This window comes from Xenopus laevis, chromosome 5L (assembly GCF_017654675.1).
Source record: "Xenopus laevis strain J_2021 chromosome 5L, Xenopus_laevis_v10.1, whole genome shotgun sequence".
NCBI lineage: Eukaryota > Metazoa > Chordata > Amphibia > Anura > Pipidae > Xenopus > Xenopus laevis.
This window is the reverse complement of record NC_054379.1, coordinates 64,087,157-64,106,149: the sequence shown is the minus strand read 5'-3', so window position 1 is coordinate 64,106,149 and position 18,993 is coordinate 64,087,157. Positions and strand designations below refer to the sequence as shown.

At 38.8% G+C, this 18,993-nt stretch overlaps 1 protein-coding gene across 4 annotated transcripts in view; it reads right to left on the bottom strand.

Moving 5' to 3' along the window:
- The window catches only part of heca.L (hdc homolog, cell cycle regulator L homeolog), a 59,100-nt gene that overhangs the window by 18,758 nt on the left and 21,349 nt on the right, over window positions 1-18,993 (bottom strand). Inside the window, exons 3-5 of one of the 4 annotated variants that reach the window (XM_041562163.1) lie at window positions 13,347-13,400; window positions 3,641-3,795; window positions 1,428-1,476 (exon numbers count right to left, since the gene is read on the bottom strand). In XM_041562163.1, coding sequence (XP_041418097.1) covers window positions 1,456-1,476; window positions 3,641-3,795; window positions 13,347-13,400 — 230 coding nt within the window. In that variant the 3' untranslated portion in view covers window positions 1,428-1,455. 4 annotated transcript variants of the gene reach the window in all.

The window sequence follows — 18,993 nt, the reverse complement described above, 5'->3', positions numbered from 1 at the left end:
TGTTAACATTGTAACTGGGAATATCGTCTTCTCCCCTACCTCTTTCTGTTGGAGTTTTCTCAAGGCTCTGTCCTGTGCCCCTTATTATTTCCTCTCTATACTTCCTCCTTCGGCAAACGAATCAATTCATATGGTTTCCAATACCTGACAATGCTGATGATACTCAGGTCTTGCTCTCCTGTGTTAACATTGTTTGTAAATGGGAATATAATATTCTCCCCTACCTCTTTCTGTTGGGGTATCTCAAGGCTCTGTCCTGTGCCCCTTATTATTTCCTCTCTATACTTCCTCCCTCGGCAAACTAATCAATTCATATGGTTTCCAATACCTGACAATGCTGATGATACTCAGATCTAGCTCTCCTCTCCTGATCTCAACCCAGAGCTCTTAACTTGGGTCTCCTTCTGCCTGTCCACTATCTCTACTTGGATGTCACAATGCTACCTTAAATTAAACCTCTCTAAAACGGAAATTGTTCTCTTTCCCCCAACTAACATAACATAACATCATAACATCCCAGAAGTATCTATCATAGTTAATTCCACTACCACCCCATCTCCCCAGGCCAGCCCTGTCCTTAACTCTTCATATACAGTCACTTATTAAATCATGTCACTTTCACCTAAAGAACATATCCAAAATACGATCATTTATCAAATTACCGCTAAATTTCTTATTCACTCTCTCATCATAGCACTTCTAGACTACTGTAACTCTCTATTAATTGGCCTTCCCCGCCAGAGACTGTCAACTCTTCAGTCCATACTGAATGCTGCTGCCAAGCTTATACACCTCAGCAGCTGCTCCTCCTCTGCCATGCCACTCTGCCAATCCCTGCACTGGCTTCCACTACCTTTTAGAATAAAACAAACTAATAACCCTGACATTCAAAGCACTCATAACTCTGCCCATCCTACATCTCGGACACACCTTGTGTCTCATTCTCTTCCCCTTTAAATTGTAAGCTCTTTTGCACATGGCCTTCCTCCCCTTTTGTACCGGTCATTATGTATGTAACTATGTATGTTTAATGTATGCAAATCATGTAATTTCTTTGTATTTTACAGTTCTGTGCAATATGTTGGCACTTTAAAAATACATAATAATAATGCTTTGCAATTCAATAGTTTTAAGCAGAAAGATGTATGTACCCATTATGGGTAATATATAAGTTTTTCAAGAGTCAGTGTATTTTTTTGAAGCATTACCCACACAGGCAGTGTGTTTTTGAATTAGTTGAAATGTAAGCCATAAAATCAGTATATACAATGTGTATTTCATGGTCTCTACATGGCATATACTAAGATAAACCAATGCACAATGTGAAACTGTTCAGTAGACCCCTGGTATAAATATTTAGGATATTTTATCTTGGTACCTAAGATAATAATTTTCCAAAAATATATGGCTTTCTGGGGTAAACATACTTTTTTGTTGCTTTGCGCTTCATAAATTTCAGTAAATGCATTGCTGTAGCTGAAATGACAAATGATAGAGCATAAGGTGGCTATTTTCATTTTGGAGCCCCTACGAGTTACATACGGTACATAGGTAAACCTGTGCTAAATGGGCATCAAGTTTTGCGGTGATTAAAAACTGATAACTTTAGGACAGAATTGTAGTTTGACAGTTTGTTGTAAAAAGACACATTTACCCATTTAAGATGTATCAGAATGTGTTCTTTACATAAATGTATGGTTTCTAGGGTAAACCTACAGTTAGTGGAAACTGTTGGTCTTGAAATCTAAAGTATGCAGATTTCTGAAGTGGTGCTTAAGAAATTTGGTAGTGTACTGCTGAGAGTTTTTGACCTATACAAGTCAGAAATTTCCATAAAACTATACATTCAGTATTTCAGCTTTCAAGACACATGGGACTTCTCAAATCAGTATTGTCGTACATTAAAAAAAGTATACTGAAATAAGAAACTTTCTAAATACAGGTATGGAACCCGTTAACCAGAATGTTCGGGAACTAGGGTATTGCGGATAACGGATCTTTCCGTAATTTGGATCTTCATACCTTAAGTCTACTAGAAAATCATGTAAACATTAAATACATGTTATAAGCTGATTTTGCTTCCAATAAGGATTCATTATATATTCGTTTGCATCAAGTACAAGCTACTGTTTTATTAGTACAGAGAAAAAGGAAATCATTTTTTTAAAATTTAGATTATTTCATTATAATGGAGTCTACGGGAGATGGCTTTTCCGTAATTCACAGCTTTCTGGATAATGGGTTTCCGGATAATGGATAAACAAACCTGTATAATCAATTACATATTCTGTACAATTTGCTAAATAATTAAGTTTATCTTCACTATCCTCTCAGCATCTGTTTCTCTTTATTCTGTATTCATGCAGGAGTTGGGTGTCAGATTTTCATTGAAAGTTAGAACAGTAATGAAGAGTGTCTGTTCTGCTATATCTCCCACTCTCTCTTGTACAGCATAGTTGCACCTTGTGTTTGGGGATAAGATCTTCTTCTTTGCTGAATAATCTTATAGAAAGTTGCTAATAATGTGCTGGCTGTTTCTGAAGCCTTCATATAATTTACAGAAGCCTTAACATTGAAAGGCTGAGCACAAAAGGCTCTCTTTCCTAGCAGAGGTATTAGAGTTAGAAGATAACCTGTGGTGATTTTTCAAAAAATTCTATAAAAACCAATACATTTAGGACAGCATTGCAGTTTGTAGTATGAAGTCATATTTACCCTTTTTGGATTCTTCAGAATGTGTTCTTTATAGAAATGCATGGTTTCTAGGGAAAATCTATGGTTAGTGGAAACTGGCGGCCTTGAAATCTAAAATCCTTTAGAAGCATGTTTCAAAAAATGATAATAGTTTTCCTGATAAACTACAGCCCCCCCCAGAAAGGCCCTTGAGTTGAAAGAACATAACAGCAAGCAATAAATTCAGCTGGCAGTGAAAGGGTTATCATTGTAATAGACACCATTGGTAACACTGAACATTAGTTCTATAAAGGTTTCAGGTGCGGTTTCTTAAACAGTGCAAAACAAAACAAAGCAATTTGATCCTGCCATCTATAGATATTTCATAGACAACAATGGAGTTTTTTTTTTTACTGGAAGTATCAAAATTTGTTAAAATGGGACAAATGTCAAGTTATTAACATTTAATGCACGTATCACCATATAATACACAAAAGCCATGAATATCTTGTAAATGATATCCTTATAAATGGTGAGTTTTGATGTCATCAGTTATAAACGGAGAGTTCTGATGTAATTTCTGTCATGACTCATTGAAACTTGTGTATTATATTAAATAAAGTACCCCAGGTTGCAAAATATGAGGATATTAGAAGTTACCTCGGAGTTCCATGACCTGTATAAAAACACTCGGCCTTGTGTTTTTATATGGTCATGAAACTCCTCGGTAACTTATAATAACCTTATATTTTACAAGAGGGGGTACTTTATTTACTATATTCAGCACATTTATAAAGTAGACATAAGACCAAAAGTCTTATTTTAATTGTGGCTTATTTTATTCATATCCATAGGTTCATGTAGAAAATGCAGCCTTAGCTTGACACAATTTACATTGCAGCCTCCCCGCTAACATTCAGGTCTAAATTTTCAAAAAGTAATTATAACATCACTGTAAAAAACAAACCTGACAGCATGGTGAGGCAGCCAAAATATCATAGGTATACATCGTTCCCAACTGGTGGCAGCTTCCATCCCATCGAGACTTGCATTTAATGCAGATGATTTTATGAACTCCTTCTAAACAGTCCACACAAACCGCGTATAAGTGCATAAGTCTTCCTATCATAGAAAACAGTATAGTGAGAGGTAGAAGCAAGTTGTAATTATTTTAGCAGTTCCTATTTTTTTCTGTAGGAGACACATACAAATCACTTTGGTGTTGCCTAATCTAGCAGTACCTTGAAGTGTAGTTTTATAAACACTGCTAAACCTACTACTCATACAAGTAACATAGTACCGCACTCAACGGGAATACTTGTGAAAAAATCAAGAATTATTGAAAAAAATCAGACATTTCAAACACCAACTGTGCTCTTTCTCAAAGATAACAAAATCCTTGAGAGAACACAGTTGGATATAGAAGGTGTATTGGATTTACAAGCTAGTAAGCATGAAAGCATTTTTGTTTAATAAGACAAGAACTATGTACATAAATCATCAAGAGCCTGCACAGTCTTTTTCTAGGATACTAGTGATAAGTTCAAGAGTTCAAGCAAAAGTAAGACAGGCAAGGATTAAAACAGGAGTATTCAGACAGGGTAAAGGCACCAGGAACAATAATATTGACCTAACAATGGGCAATGAGTTTTGGCCCAAGGCCCCTTTAAATATTCAAACGTCGAGCCAAAAATGGAATGACGTCATACGATCAGTGGGTAAAACCCAGAAGCCATAGGAATTCACACATCGGAGGGGAGAAGATCAGGGCTGTGGGCATTCTCGCCAGGAGTGTAGCGGGTGTCCCGGCCGGCCCCTAGAAACAACTAGACCAGCAGGTAACCTCACAGATATACTGTATAGATCAAACTTTTCCTTTAGGCTGTGCTATAGGCTAGAAAAACTCTAGATTACAGAGAACACAAACATTACCCCCCCCCCCGGGGTTCCACAGATGTTTGAAACTATAGTAGAGTTTCGGATACAAGCACACCAGTTTTACCAATGCAGGACAACAATACAGTATATTGTCATTCCTTTAAAACACTTTCATTTTTATTATGTTTTCATATAGTTCCAGGGGCAAATTGTTCCAAAATGCTGTTTGCTTTTCTATTTCCTGCAGTATATGTCAAAATAATTTTTAAATTGAACTTTTCCTGTAACTTAAAAAGAAGGGCAAATAAGGTCTTGAGCTGTATTAAAAGGGGCACCGATACACTGGAGGAGGGGGTCATTCTTCCACTGTATAGAGCACTTGTAAGGACCCATCTAGAATATGCCATACAGTTTTGGTCTCCAGCGCTCAAACAGGACATTATTGAACTAGAGAGGGTTCAGAGAAGAGCAACTTACCTGGCAAAAGGTATGGAAAATCTTAGCTATGAAAAAAGACTGGCCAAATTGGGGTTGTTCATGCTGGAGAAGAGGCACTTAAGGGGTGATATAAGGCTTTATTTAGCAGGAGGACTTTTTAGCCGACGCAAGGTCACCCATTCCGATTAGAAGAAAGGAGGTTCAGCCTAAATATTAGGAAGGTGTTTTTTACAGTGACAGCTGTGAAGATGTGGAATTCTCTCCCTGAATCAGTAGTACGGCTGATACATTAGATAGCTTTAAGAAGGGGTTGGATGGCTTTTTAGCAAGTGAGGGAATTTAGGGTTATGGAAGATAGCTCACAGTACAAGTTAATCCAGGTACAAGAGGCTTCAGATGGGGTTTTTTGCCTTCCTCTGGATCAACTAGCAGTTAAAATAGAGTTAAAACGTAGAACTTGAAGGACGTGTGTCTTTTTTCAATCTAACTTATTATGTGTTACTATATAGGTAGCACTTAAATTAATGCTTGGGGCAGCTGGGAAATTGACAATATGTCTAGCCCCATGTCAGATTTCAAAACTGAATATAAAAAAAAAATTTGTTTGCTCTTTTGAGAAATGAATTTCAGTGCAGAATTCTGCTGGAGCAGCACTATTAACTGATTCATTTTGAAAAAAATCATTTTTCCCATGACAGTATCCCTTTAATTAGGAATGCAGTATAGTTTCTATCTAAATGCAAGTTAAACTGATTTTTCTTTTTTTTTACCACAGGTACCCATTTAAAAAAAAAAAAAAAAGTATGTTCATTGCATTGCAGTCACTAGGACCTTTCAATCTTGCCCTTATATAAAATCCAAACGAAATGAACAGTAATTTAAGTGTTACCTAGTTTTTATTAATACACAAGAAAATTTAGGCACCTAAATGTTTGGAGTGAAATGTTTTTCAGTGATGTTATGGAATGAACAATTTATTTAAATAATGTTGTTTACTATGAATTTGTCTTTTAATTTGTAATAAAATGATAAGTAATTAACAGATGTTAAGCATTACTGTCATAAGCGGCAATTGGAAATTACTACAGAGACTGTAGATACAAATACTTTGTGCTGCTACTTAGGCACTTTTAAAGGGTGTTTCCTTTAATCTACAGTGAGGCAACACTATATTCTTGGATGTTCCCATGCTGATACAGAAGTGCATTCTACTCTATAGTAAACTGTACATAGCATGCTATTTGCTTTTGTGCTTTGTCTTAAAAGGTTATGCCGGAGGGCATTACTATGCAATTTATGTACTGCATATGCACTTGTGCATGCACTCTATTTGAGATATAAAGGTGTACTCAAATTTTTTTTTTTCTCCTGAAAAAATCTTGCACCCATAGAGAACAAAATGGCTGGATGTGAATGCAAAAGCTCTACTATAAAAAGAGTAGAAGTGACTGCACATTATACATTGTAGAATAGGCATTCTATGACCCACACAACATAGTTTTGGAACTCGAGTCTTAGGAGACAGTTGGTTGCTATATGCTACTGAGACAAGAAAATGTCCTGGGCAGACAGATGGCACCCGACGCTGCAAAGAGCGGTGAGAGTCTGTGTGTAGCACTACTTTGTGTTTGTTGGACCATTTGAATGTAAGAATGTAATCACCCAGTATAGACACATAAATACATATCTAGATCAACCTCTAGATCCATTACAGTATTGAAAGGAATAACAAAGGGTTTTCTCATATAAACTGAAATTAAAATCCACAGTCCAAACTATGTTTAGTATTAGTCTAAAAATCATATTCAGGTATGAGATGTGTTATGGTGAAGGCTTAGGACCTGGGGGTTTTCACACAATTGGGATCACCAAACTGTAAGTCTACTAAAAATAATTTAAAAAAATTAAATAAACCTAATAAAACAGTTTTGCCCCATTAAGGATTTTTCATATCTTAGTTATGATCAAGTACAAGTTTTATTACAGAGAAAATGGAAATTAAAATGGAGTCTATGGGAGATCCCATACCTGTATTTGGTAAATGTCTTTTTGAAATCCAAATAACATTTACAATTTATTATTTTCCTTTTTTTTTTTTTCTAGAGAGTTTGAACTGTGCTGTGGCTTCTGTAATGTCTCCAGCATAAGCTGTCATCATGCTGCTACGTTTCTTTGCTCACATTTGACTAACTCCCTCCGCTGGATGCTTCCTGTAATAACAGGCATGTTATTCTGCACCTCTACATGGCTTATAGCAGAACTGTATTTGGACTTCTCTGGCTACTGTAGTTTTACCATGTGACCCAGCACAGTGATTTGTGGGAGCTAAAACCCCATTTTACAGTCCATGCTGTGGAAGAAGCACATAGTTTCTCATTCTCTTTTTATGGTAGCATCGCTGGTAAGCAAATTAACTTAAATCTGTATTAAGCCACCTCTACAGCTGCCAGCACCTCAAGACACTGTTGTGTACACATTTTGTGCCAGCCAATGTGCTTTATGCTGCAGTTATATGTTAATGTTACATGTTTGTATATTGAACCGTACATTGCAAACATACTTATTGTATTTTCTGTAATTTGTTTCAGTTTCACCTCTTTATCTATTCCACTTGCCTATCCAGTAAAATCTACAGACTCCAAGCTCAGTCTCTTTATTGGATTGTGGGGAGGTTTAGCTGCATGTCGAACTACACACTGCCCCAGGGTAATACGTAGGGAGGACAGAACAGCTTCAGATACAACAAAAAAAACGTAATTTCTGTTTCCAAGTCACTCTGCATGACAGCATTCACAACATACGCTTTACGATCGCTGGACAAGAAGAATAAACTATACTAAAAAGCACCCCCTCCCCTCCAATCCCCTGCTGTCTTAGTACAGCTGTATTCATGTAGTCATGTCCCTGACAAGACACGGAGTTGGAACTAAGCAGTTTATGACCCAACCTATGAGAATTTTGCCTTTGTTCTTTACAGCTTCCTCCTCTGTGCAGAATGTCATCTAGATGATAGTAAGCTGGAAATTGTACCTCTCTCAAGGCAGCTATGTTGGTTACCAGAACCTTGGAAAATGTTCTTGGGGAGGCATAAGTGTCTGAAGAGGAGGCAGATGAAAGATACATGCTGGTCACCAAATATAGGAACTTCCTGTGTGGCTTGTGAAGGTAAATCTTTTTGGTTGAGGTTTACTAACGATCAATCAGATGGGACTGCTAAAATAATTTAAGCCAAAGACTCAATTTGCACAGAACGAAATATTTTGAGGTGTCTTCAACTGACTTGAATGCTCCTGATGCTTTCTTCACAAACAACAGTTAGTGAAATTTGAACTCTACAGAGAGTCTGGAATAGGCTCCATTGCACCTGAAACTTTGAGGTGGTCAAGATATTTCCGAAATATGACTTCTGCATAGGGAATCTTTGGAATAACCATATTATGAAAAACATTGTCTTTGGAACTCTCCTAAGAATTCTTGATATTTGAGGATCAAAGTTGTTGGAAAAGGGCTAGCCTTGCCCCTACCCTCACAGTCTGAGTCTGCTAAATCTCATTGTGAATTTCTAAAAGAAGTGGGGAAAGAGGAATTCTTCTTATTGGACTGGCAAATATCTCCACAAGAGGATTTCCAATGTGATTGCTTTCCAAAGGCTTTCCTAGATCTGGAATACTATTTGGTCTCAAAGGAGAGCTTTAATAATCTACCTTGGAATTTTCTCCAAACAATATAACTCTATCAAAGGCCAACTGGCACAAATGATTTTGATGCAGAATCCACCATCCATGATTTAAGACACAAAGCTCTTCTTGATGCCACTGAAATTGCCACAGATCATGCTGAAAGTCTGACCAGATCAAAGGAAGCTTCTGCCAAAAAAAAAACAACTGCTAATATCAAAGCTAAAAGCATCTAGTGTAAATTTGATCTTCTAACATTTGAGGAAATGGCATCCTCTAGGTCAGTGCTGTCCAACTTCTGAAGTACCGAGGGCCAGAATTTTTTTGGCCCACATGGTGGAGGGCCGATAATGGAAGCCAGTGTTGACCACCCCCTGTTTTTATCCACACTCACTTTAAACCACACCCATGTTACCACAAGACCATGTCTACATTAATGTGGTTGCACACAAAAAAAAACAAATGGTTGGTGATCACTGCAGAGATATCACTTATCACTCATATGTGAAAACAGTTGTCACATTAAACATACCCTTAAATTCATATGCCTCCTCATTCCCTGTGGATAGCACAGCACCTCCCCAGCACACGAATAACACCTTAGGGTCCATAACAATAATTTTCAAATGCTAACAAACCCCCAGAGCAAACCCTACCAGGCTTATTTTTCACAGGCAGAGCAAGGCACACACAGGCATATGGGGTGCCGTTTGTCCCAAATACATTCTGTATACAAAACTATCCCTAATACACATAATGAATGTCTCTCATGTTATATCAGTATGTAAGTGACCATACACAGATAAAAAAATATACAAAAGACTTATTTCTATTAAAGAATGAAAACAAAATCTGGTTAGTGCACAAAAGGATGTCATTATATCACAAACTCCATTCTGTACAGTTTAACAAGCAATCTGTCTCACAAATGTATAACCTCCATATAACGGACGCATTTATGTGCAGAGTTACTTACAGAATGAATTATGTAAAAACAAAGTTGGACATAATATATAATAGTGTAACTAACTAGTGCTTGTCAAGCTAGATTTTACTGACAAAATAGATATCTGTGACAGAAAGCAAGATTTTATAGTACAGGATTCATTCTTTCCACAAAATGACAGTTTTGTTTCACAAAACAGATAAAATAACCATTATGTGAAGCAACACTGTCAGTCACATTCCTGAACCAATAAGAACAAAGCTTATTGCCATATACAAACAAGATGAGAAGTGGCCAGCTCTGCTCCACATGGCTAAGGCAAAGTATCTGACCTGCTATAGAGGGCGCCCTCTAAGGTCCCCTGTGCTGCATAGTAATAAACATGAACAAACCTTTCCTAAAAGAGCTGCTGTTAAACACTACAGGTTCATAAATGGAAGTTTTTACAAATGGCTGAGAAATATAATGCTGCACTTCTAATGATTGTAGAAAAAGAAAAGTATGCAAAACATAAATATGATCATTTTAGGTGATATGGCTATTCTTATTGTAGTAACCTGCTTGTGTGGCCATTTTGGTTAAGGGCATTCCTGCTGTTTTGCCATTATCTTATGACTTACTTCTATTCCTCTTCCTGTCTAAGCTGAGAGCAATAATGGGACAGGCCACACAGTTATAAATTTTGTATATTATAGTTAGACTCCAATGTCTCCTCCTAGCTGTAATCTTGCACCAATTAGCTTGTAGTAATCTCTTAATAATGTGCTTATCTATAGTTCAACTACTACATAATAGATTTAGCCTTAGAGACTTAGGGACTGATCATGTGCACACATACCTCCCAACTGTCCCTTTTTCAGAGGGACAGTCCCTCTTTTGACAGCTCAACTTGAGGTCCCTCATTTGTACTGGAAAGTCCCTCTTTTCTCTGCACTGAACAGCCAGAAAAAGAAACAAAGTTTCTAACTTAATTGGCTTTTGGCAGAGAGGCCAGTACAGCTAACAGGTGCAACTAAGATGCTTTATAACAATTTTGAGATAAGAAAATAAGTAATTTTAACAGTTTAGATAAGGAGAAATATTTTCAAATTTTATAACCTGCCAAACTTTGTAAAATGAACATGGTAATTATAGGGTGCGGCCACAAAATGGGTGTGGTCAAAAAAATTGCTGCACTACATGCAAAAAAATTTTTTGTCTCTCTTTTTATTTCCAAAATGTTGGTAGGTATGGTTCAACTACTACATAATAGCTTTAGCCAGAGACTTGGGACTGATCATGTGCACAGTCACGCTTTCTGGATAGTATGATGTTTAGGTTATATGAGCAGCCACTCCTGAGTACTGTGTATAAACAAAAGGGGGTCATTTAAGCAGGGGCAATCATCATAATCTATTTATATAGAAGCAACAAGCTATACAATGCTTTATATTTATTTATAACAAAAGACTCTAATGATGCCGTCCCCTTATCTGCCCAGTGCTTAACCCTTTCACATCAGAGTGGGTCGAGGGGGGCACAACACTAGAGCAGAGAGCACAACTGCGCCCATGTCACATGCATGTCCAGGGCCGCCAGCAGGGGGGGATAAGTGTTCCGGGCCTGAAGGGGGGCCCAGAAGTGCTGCATTTTTCAAAGAGCCAGGTCCCCTTTACGAGCGCCCGAGCCATGCGGCCATTTCACATATTACCGAATGCGGGAGTGCCGAAAAGATGAAGCTGAAGTCCCGAAGTGGTGAAAAGACACAAATTCACGAAAGGAGGTGAAGTTGAAGTCCTGAAGTCTTTTGTTTACACACAGTACTTAGGAGTGGCTGCTCATATAACCTACACATCATACTATACACAATGTGTGATGTACATGATCAGTCCCAAGTCTCTGGCTAAATCTATTATGTAGTAGTTGAACTATAGCTAAGCACATTATTAAGAGACTACTACAAGCTAATTGGTGCAAGATTACAGCTAGGAGGAGACATTGGAGTGTAACTATCATATACAAAACTTATAACTGACTCTGAGAGTCAGGCAAAGCAGCCAGACAAGCACAGTAAATTCTGGTACATTTAATAGAAGATGGCAGGTGGGTGTGGCCTGTCCCATTATTGCTCTCAGCTTAGACAGGAAGAGGAATAGGAGTAAGTCATAAGATAATGGCAAAACAGCAGGAATGCCCTTAACCAAAATGGCCACACAAGCAGGTTACTACAATAACAATAGCCATATCACCTAAAATGAGCATATTTATGTTTTGCATACTTTTCTTTTTCTACAATCATTAGAAGTGCAGCATTATATTTCTCAGCCATTTGTAAAAACTTCAATTTATGAACCTGTAGTGTTTAACAGCAGCTCTTTTAGGAAAGGTTTGTTCATGTTTATTACTATGCAGCACAGGGGACATTAGAGGGCGCCCTCTATAGCAGGTCAGATACTTTGCCTTAGCCATGTGGAGCAGAGCTGGCCACTTCTCATCTTGTTTGTATATGGCAATAAGCTTTGTTCTTATTGGTTCAGGAATGTGACTGACAGTGTTGCTTCACATAATGGTTATTTTATCTGTTTTGTGAAACAAAACTGTCATTTTGTGGAAAGAATGAATCCTGTACTATAAAATCTTGCTTTCTGTCACAGATATCTATTTTGTCAGTCAAATCTAGCTTGACAAGCACTAGTTAGTTACACTATTATATATTATGTCCAACTTTGTTTTTACATAATTTATTCTGTAAGTAACTCTGCACATAAGTGCGTCCGTTACATGGAGGTTATACATTTGTGAGACAGATTGCTTGTTAAACTGTACAGAATGGAGTTTGTGATATAATGACATCCTTTTGTGCACTAACCAGATTTTGTTTTCATTCCTTAATAGAAATAAGTCTTTTGTATATATATATATCTGTGTATGGTCACAAATACTTATATAACATGAGAGACATTCATTCTGTGTATTAGGGAGAGTTTTGTATACAGAATGTATTTGGGACAAACGGCACCCCATACAGGCAGAGTACAGAACACCCAAGAACCACAGGGCTGGCTGAGTATGGTACACCCAACGAGAATAGGGCAGGCATAGTATGACACACACAGGGAGCATATGGAAGGCAGACTGAGGCACACACAGGGAGCAAAGGGAAGGCAAAACAGAGCATAAGACAGGGAAACCGTTCAGGACCACTCTAAAATGTGCTACATACAGTGTGCTGGTGCCCCATCAGCAGTTTGAATGAGTGTGAACAGATGAACAATAAGGGAAGTTTCAGTCTGGGTCTTGGGTGTGAACAGTACAGGGCTTTAGGGGGTGAACAAAAGAGGGGGGGTTACATGTGTGAACAATACAGGGGATTACAGTCTGAATTTGAGGTTTAAACAATGTAGGGGCCAGTTAATCTCTGTAGTGATACCTTGTAAATCTTACACATGGCAAACAGACACAGCAGTCAGACTTTCATGTGGGGGGGCACACAAAGGGGTCGCAGGCTGCCAGTTGGACAGCCCTGCTCTAGTCATAGCCTTTGCTGGTCTAGAAGCAGACCCTGCAGAAACCAAAGATTTCTTAGTTTCTGGTATTTTTCTATTCAGAACGAACAGATTAAGTACAGGAAAGGTTGGAGTATATTTAAACCCTGTTAACCACCACCTGTTTAATAACAGACATAATCCATACAGAAGATTGGGCTGTACATTGGGTGGTTGAAACTATGTTGGTATCTTTGGCAAACTGCTTACCTGGGACTTTTAGACTGTGACCCCTTTCCAGAGCTAGGTGGCTCCATGTTGGTACTGAAAAAGAACAGTAAAATAAGCTATTTTTATAAAAGTAAGCTAATGGAAGAGAAAGCTTTTATCCACACCACATGAACTAAACAGGAATCTGGCATCAGACACAAGAAAACATGCTTGAATTGAAAATATTGGTAGTAATGTAGCATCAGACTGCCATTCCTTCTAACCCTGGAAAAGGCATGAAAGGTTTTTGCACATCAATTCCAGTCTGTTAAACCAAGTGCAACATCTAGGACAGCGTAGTATGAGGGGGAAACAATCAGCAAATGGCACAGGTCTCCTATAGGCCCTTCATCTTTGGGGAACCCCTTAGAGAGCACAAGGAAGGTCCTGGTATAATGTATAATATATATAATAATATAATATATATAATAATATAATATCATATAATATGTGATATATTAATATAATATCATATAATATGTGATATATTAATATATATATATATATATATATATATATATATATATATATATATATATATATATATAAAATATATATATATATATATATAAAATATATATATATATATATATATATATATATATTGTAATGTATAACAGCATAATGGTATTTATTTATTATCATAGTCTACTGGTGAGTTACACATACAAAATATTTAAACTATTCCACCAATCAAATTTGTACTCAAATTAACCAGAGGGTATCAAAAAATCTTACCAATCTAAATGGTCAAATAATTAAAACAGGGGGAAGGGAGGTGAGAGGAAAGCCTATCCCACTATGATGGTGTGTGTCACGATGCAAAAATACAACAAAAATAAATAAAAACAAAAAAGGTATTTCTATCATAAAATCTATTAATTACAAGAAAGTAATTGATGGTTATAGTCTTATGTTGAACCTATTAAGAGGTATATTTGTGTGTGCTATAGCTGCACATCAGTAATATAACAAACTGCTTCTGGGCCCAGGCACAGAATGTGCACCCAGGCTCCCCGCACCCCTCCAGACGCGCTATACGATCTGTTTCCTTCCCGGCGCGATCTCCGGTAGGCCGAGGGGGAACAGACCCTGCTGCAAATGCACCCCTGCTCCCCCAGTAGTTAGGCCACTGCTGCACATACAGACCAGTTACTGAAAATATTACTCTAAAAATAACAGGATATATCATACTCATTATTTATACCCCTCTGGAATCTTTTGCCCAGAATGAAAATCCACTTTGTTTCTTGATGTAGTATCTTTTTACTTGGTTCTCTTGTTCATAAAGACTCTCTCAATGCCTTGTATGAAAAAATATCTCAAATTAACTGAGGTACACTCTGAAATGTTTAGCTACATTTGTTTCAGCTCTTCATGTTACATTATTAATATGTTCTCATGCTCTCTCCTTAAAACACCTACTCGTTTGTCCTACATATTGTTTTCTGCATATTTTACAAGAGATTAAGTATATTATGTTCCTTGTGTTACAATTTATATATTGTTTATGTATATGCTTGTTTTGTAGTGTTGGAAAAAAAGGTGTCTCCAATAGTAAATTTATTGGCAGGTTACAAATCATGTGAACTAAGCAATAGGATTACTAGCATGTGGTTATATGATGTGTAATTTAAAAACAGCTTTTATAAGAGCAAGCCACGTGAAACACTTTTTGATAAATACAAATCTCAAGGTAGTTCTCCTACCCAGAATCAGAAATCCACACCAAATAATAATACAATTACACGTGTCTTGACATACAGTCCCCAATACAGTGACATCACTAACATTATCAAGAAAAATCTGACTATTTTAAAAACAGATCCCATGTTAGAGGTTATATTACAAAGAGGGTGCCATTTTGTACCCCATAGGTCCAAAATATGTTATCTCGTAGTATATTTCCTAATACTTAATATGATAGTGACTTAGTAGGTTGTTTCAAATGTGGAGGACAGAGATGTGTAACCTGCCGATACATTACTAATGGAGACACATTGTCACGTTTGGCTACCTAAATCCAGAACAAGTGCTAGGCTTCAGGTAACAGCTCCGCTTCCGCCTGTAGCAGCCGCCTTTGGCCTCGGGAGGAGCCCTCAGCTACTCAGATGCCGCTAGGTCTTAATAAGAGGAGCCAAGCAAGAGTTCTGGACAGGCAAAGGGGCACGGTCGTTACCAAGGTTTTGGACAGAAGGCAGCCTTTCAAGGAGTAGACAGAAAGCGTAGTCAGGCAGGGGGGGTCGGTACGGGCAGAGTTCAAGCAGGGTCATGCAAGCAGTGGTGGGTTCAGAGTTCAAACTGGGTCAATCAGGCCATGGTCGGTTCAGGCAGCATTCAAATAGTCAGGCAGGAAAGGGTCAATACCAGTATAATTCAGAATTGGCAGGCAAGGGTCAGGATTAGCACAGTTCAGAATAGTCAGGCAAGGGTCAGGATTGGCAGAGTTCAGAATAGTCAGGCAGACAAGGATCAGATACTAAACAACTTAGACCTAACAACGGCCAATGAGTTTGGATTCAAAGCCCCTTTAAATATATTTAAATTTCGCGCCATAGGTCGATGATGTCATGCAACGCCGGCATAAACCCGGAAGCCAGCGGCCACATGCGACAGAGGAACCGGCGATTGAACAGAGAGGACTAGGATTGTGGGCGTCCCCACGGTGGGCATCCCCGTTTGACCCGAATCCCCGCTAGACCACCAGGGTATGTTACTTTACCCCCCCCAGAGGAAACCTAAGATGGAACTGTTTCCTAAGATGTCAGCCCTGACATCTGAAACAGAAACCCAAGAGTTCTCCTCAGAACCGTGTCCCTTCCACTGTACCAGTTACTGTAACGAACCCTGCACAAGGCGAGAGTCAAGGAGTCTCTGGACTAAAAATTCACGCCGACCTTGTACCTACACTGGAGGAGGAAAAGACTGCTGTTGAACCTGCACGGCTGGTTTTAAGAGAAACGTGAAATGAATTAGAAAGGACTTTCACAATAGAATATGGACCAATAAACCAAGGACCCAATTTGAGAAAAGGATCTTTAAGTTTATTATTCTTTGTGGATAACCAGACCGGGCCTCCCACCTGATATTTGGGTGCCTCCCTACGGAACCCATCAACTGCTCTCTTTTAAGCGACAGTAGCTGCTGAAAGGGAATCATGTGCCTGACCAAATTTTAGAAAAATGTTTTAAAGAGGAGTTAACAGAAGGTACAGGAGATTAAAGACCACAGTAAAAAAATTCCTTAGGATGCAAACCATACACAATAAATAACGGAGATTGCCCAGTAGAAGCATGAGATGCATTATTATAAGCAAATTCTGCCCAAGGCAACAACTCACCCAAAGAGGATTGATTATCAGACACATAGCATCTTAAGAATTGCTCAAGGAACTGGTTAACTCTTTCAGTCTGACCATTAGTTTGAGGGTGATATGCAGTGGAAAACAAACAAAGAGCAAAAAGCTTGCCAGAATTTAGAAACTAATTTTATTACCGTCAGAAACAATATTGACTGGAAAACCATGCAATTTGAAAATATTAGAAATAAACAATTCAGCCAAAGTTTTAGCAGAAGGAAGGTGTGGAAGAGGAATACAATTAATAATTTTGCTGAATCAACCACCACCCAAATCACAGTTTTCCCCTTGAGAAGGAGGTAGGGTCTATCAGGAATAGGCAAAAACCTTAACAATCCCTGTGACAGATTTCGACCTCTGACAAACAGGACAACAATTGACAAATATTTGTACATCTAGTTTAAATGAAGGCAACCACACAGTTTAAGACAATAAAGCAAGAGTTTTGGAAATACCTGGATGCCCCACCATTTTAGAATTGTGAGTCTCACCGAGTACCTGTTCTCTCATATTTTCGGGAACATACAGTCTCCCAAAAGGAGTATCACCTGGAGTTAATGTCTGAGCTTGAAACAGAAGCATGGCAAGATCTGACCCTAAAGCTGCCACAATTACTTCTTTGGGAATAATAGAAACACACTCTAAAAAGGTTCAGACAGACTTGTTTCAAAGATCCTAGATAGTGCATCTGCCTTAACATTCTTGGAACCAGGCCTGTAAGTTAGAGAAAAATTATCTGGCCTGTCTCTGATTCAAACATTTTGCCGACTCAATATACAGAAGACTCTTATGGTCAGTATAAACCGTGATAGAATTGTAAGACGCGCCGGGAGATTTCCTCGTCGTCTTACCTCCCGGCGCCGTCTCTCCTCGAGTGATGGTGCACATTTCCGGCTTAGTCTGGCGTCTGACGCTGAGCGCCTTAAGGCCTGTGTCAAGTCATCAGGATGCGTCAAATTTTAATTTTTGTCGCCAAAGACTGCTTAAAAGGCCAGTCCACCATTTTGCTGATGCCCAAGCTGGTTCCAGTTTTTTCTGATCCTGCCGAAGTGTTCTTTATTATTGAATTCCTGGTTTTTGACTTTTTGCCTGACTCTTGACTGCGATTTCTGCCCGACTACGTCTTCTCTTCACCTTGCTTACAATTTTTGCTACACACTTGCTTGTTGGATTCCGCAGCAGAAAGCCCCAAAAGGGCATCGGTGAACATCGGAACCAACAGGATACTCCTGTGTGTCCGCAAGGTGCAGTCACCGACCAAGGTTCTTCACAACATGGTCGTTACAGTTAGCTTGGGCCTCAACGTGGAACCTTCACAGGCCTCTGCTTCCGCGACCATGGAGGGATATTTTGATATTATGATGAAGCGTCTGGACAGTCAAGAAGCTCAACAGGCTCATCTTGCCCAGGCCTTATAGCATATCACCTCTCGCTTAAGAGGCTCTCCAAATTTCAGACACTGGTGACTCTCCATCCTCTTCGCTTCATTTGTCTTCATCTGCTAAGCCTCCCAAGAGTCTTGCGCGTGTCCGTTTTGGAGGTGATCCAGATGCTTGCTGTAGATTCATTACACAGTGTAAGATCCAGTTTGATATGGCTCATGACCAATTTGCTACCGAAAGATCCAAGGTTGCCTATATAATCGCTCTTCTTCAGGGGAAGGCCCTTGCTTGGGCTTCGCTGTTAATGGACAGGGATGGTCCTCTAGTACATGATTCCACTGCCTTCCTTTCTACCTTTCGGACGATTTTTTGATGACCCGGCCGTAAGCTGAATGCCTCTGACTGGCTCATGAAAATCAATCAGGGATCCAAAACTGCCCCCGAATACACCATCAATTTCCGGACTCTAGCTGCGGAAGTATCTTGGAACAACGAGGCACTCATCGCAGCTTTCTGGAGGGGACTTAATGAAGATCTCAAAGATGAGCTGGTAACCCGGGATCTGATACTTCCTTTGACGATTTTGTCGTCTTCATTTCACCAGGTGTTCTAACCTCGGCTACAGATCCAGTCCTTATTCTTCATGTAGAGGAGATTTTGTTCCTGCTCATTGAATGTCCTGAGACTCCCATTATCCTGGGTTTTCCTTGGCTTTGGTGTCATAATCCATCCATTGATTGGTCCACTGGGGAACTCACAGGCTGGAGTTCGTTCAGCCGCTAAAAATGCATTTCTTCTTCCATTGTTCCAGTTTCTGCTTCTCCATTACTTCCAGCATCTAATCCTCTTCTTCCTGAGGTTAATAAAGACTTCTCTGATGTTTTCGAAAAGAAGAATTCTGAAAATG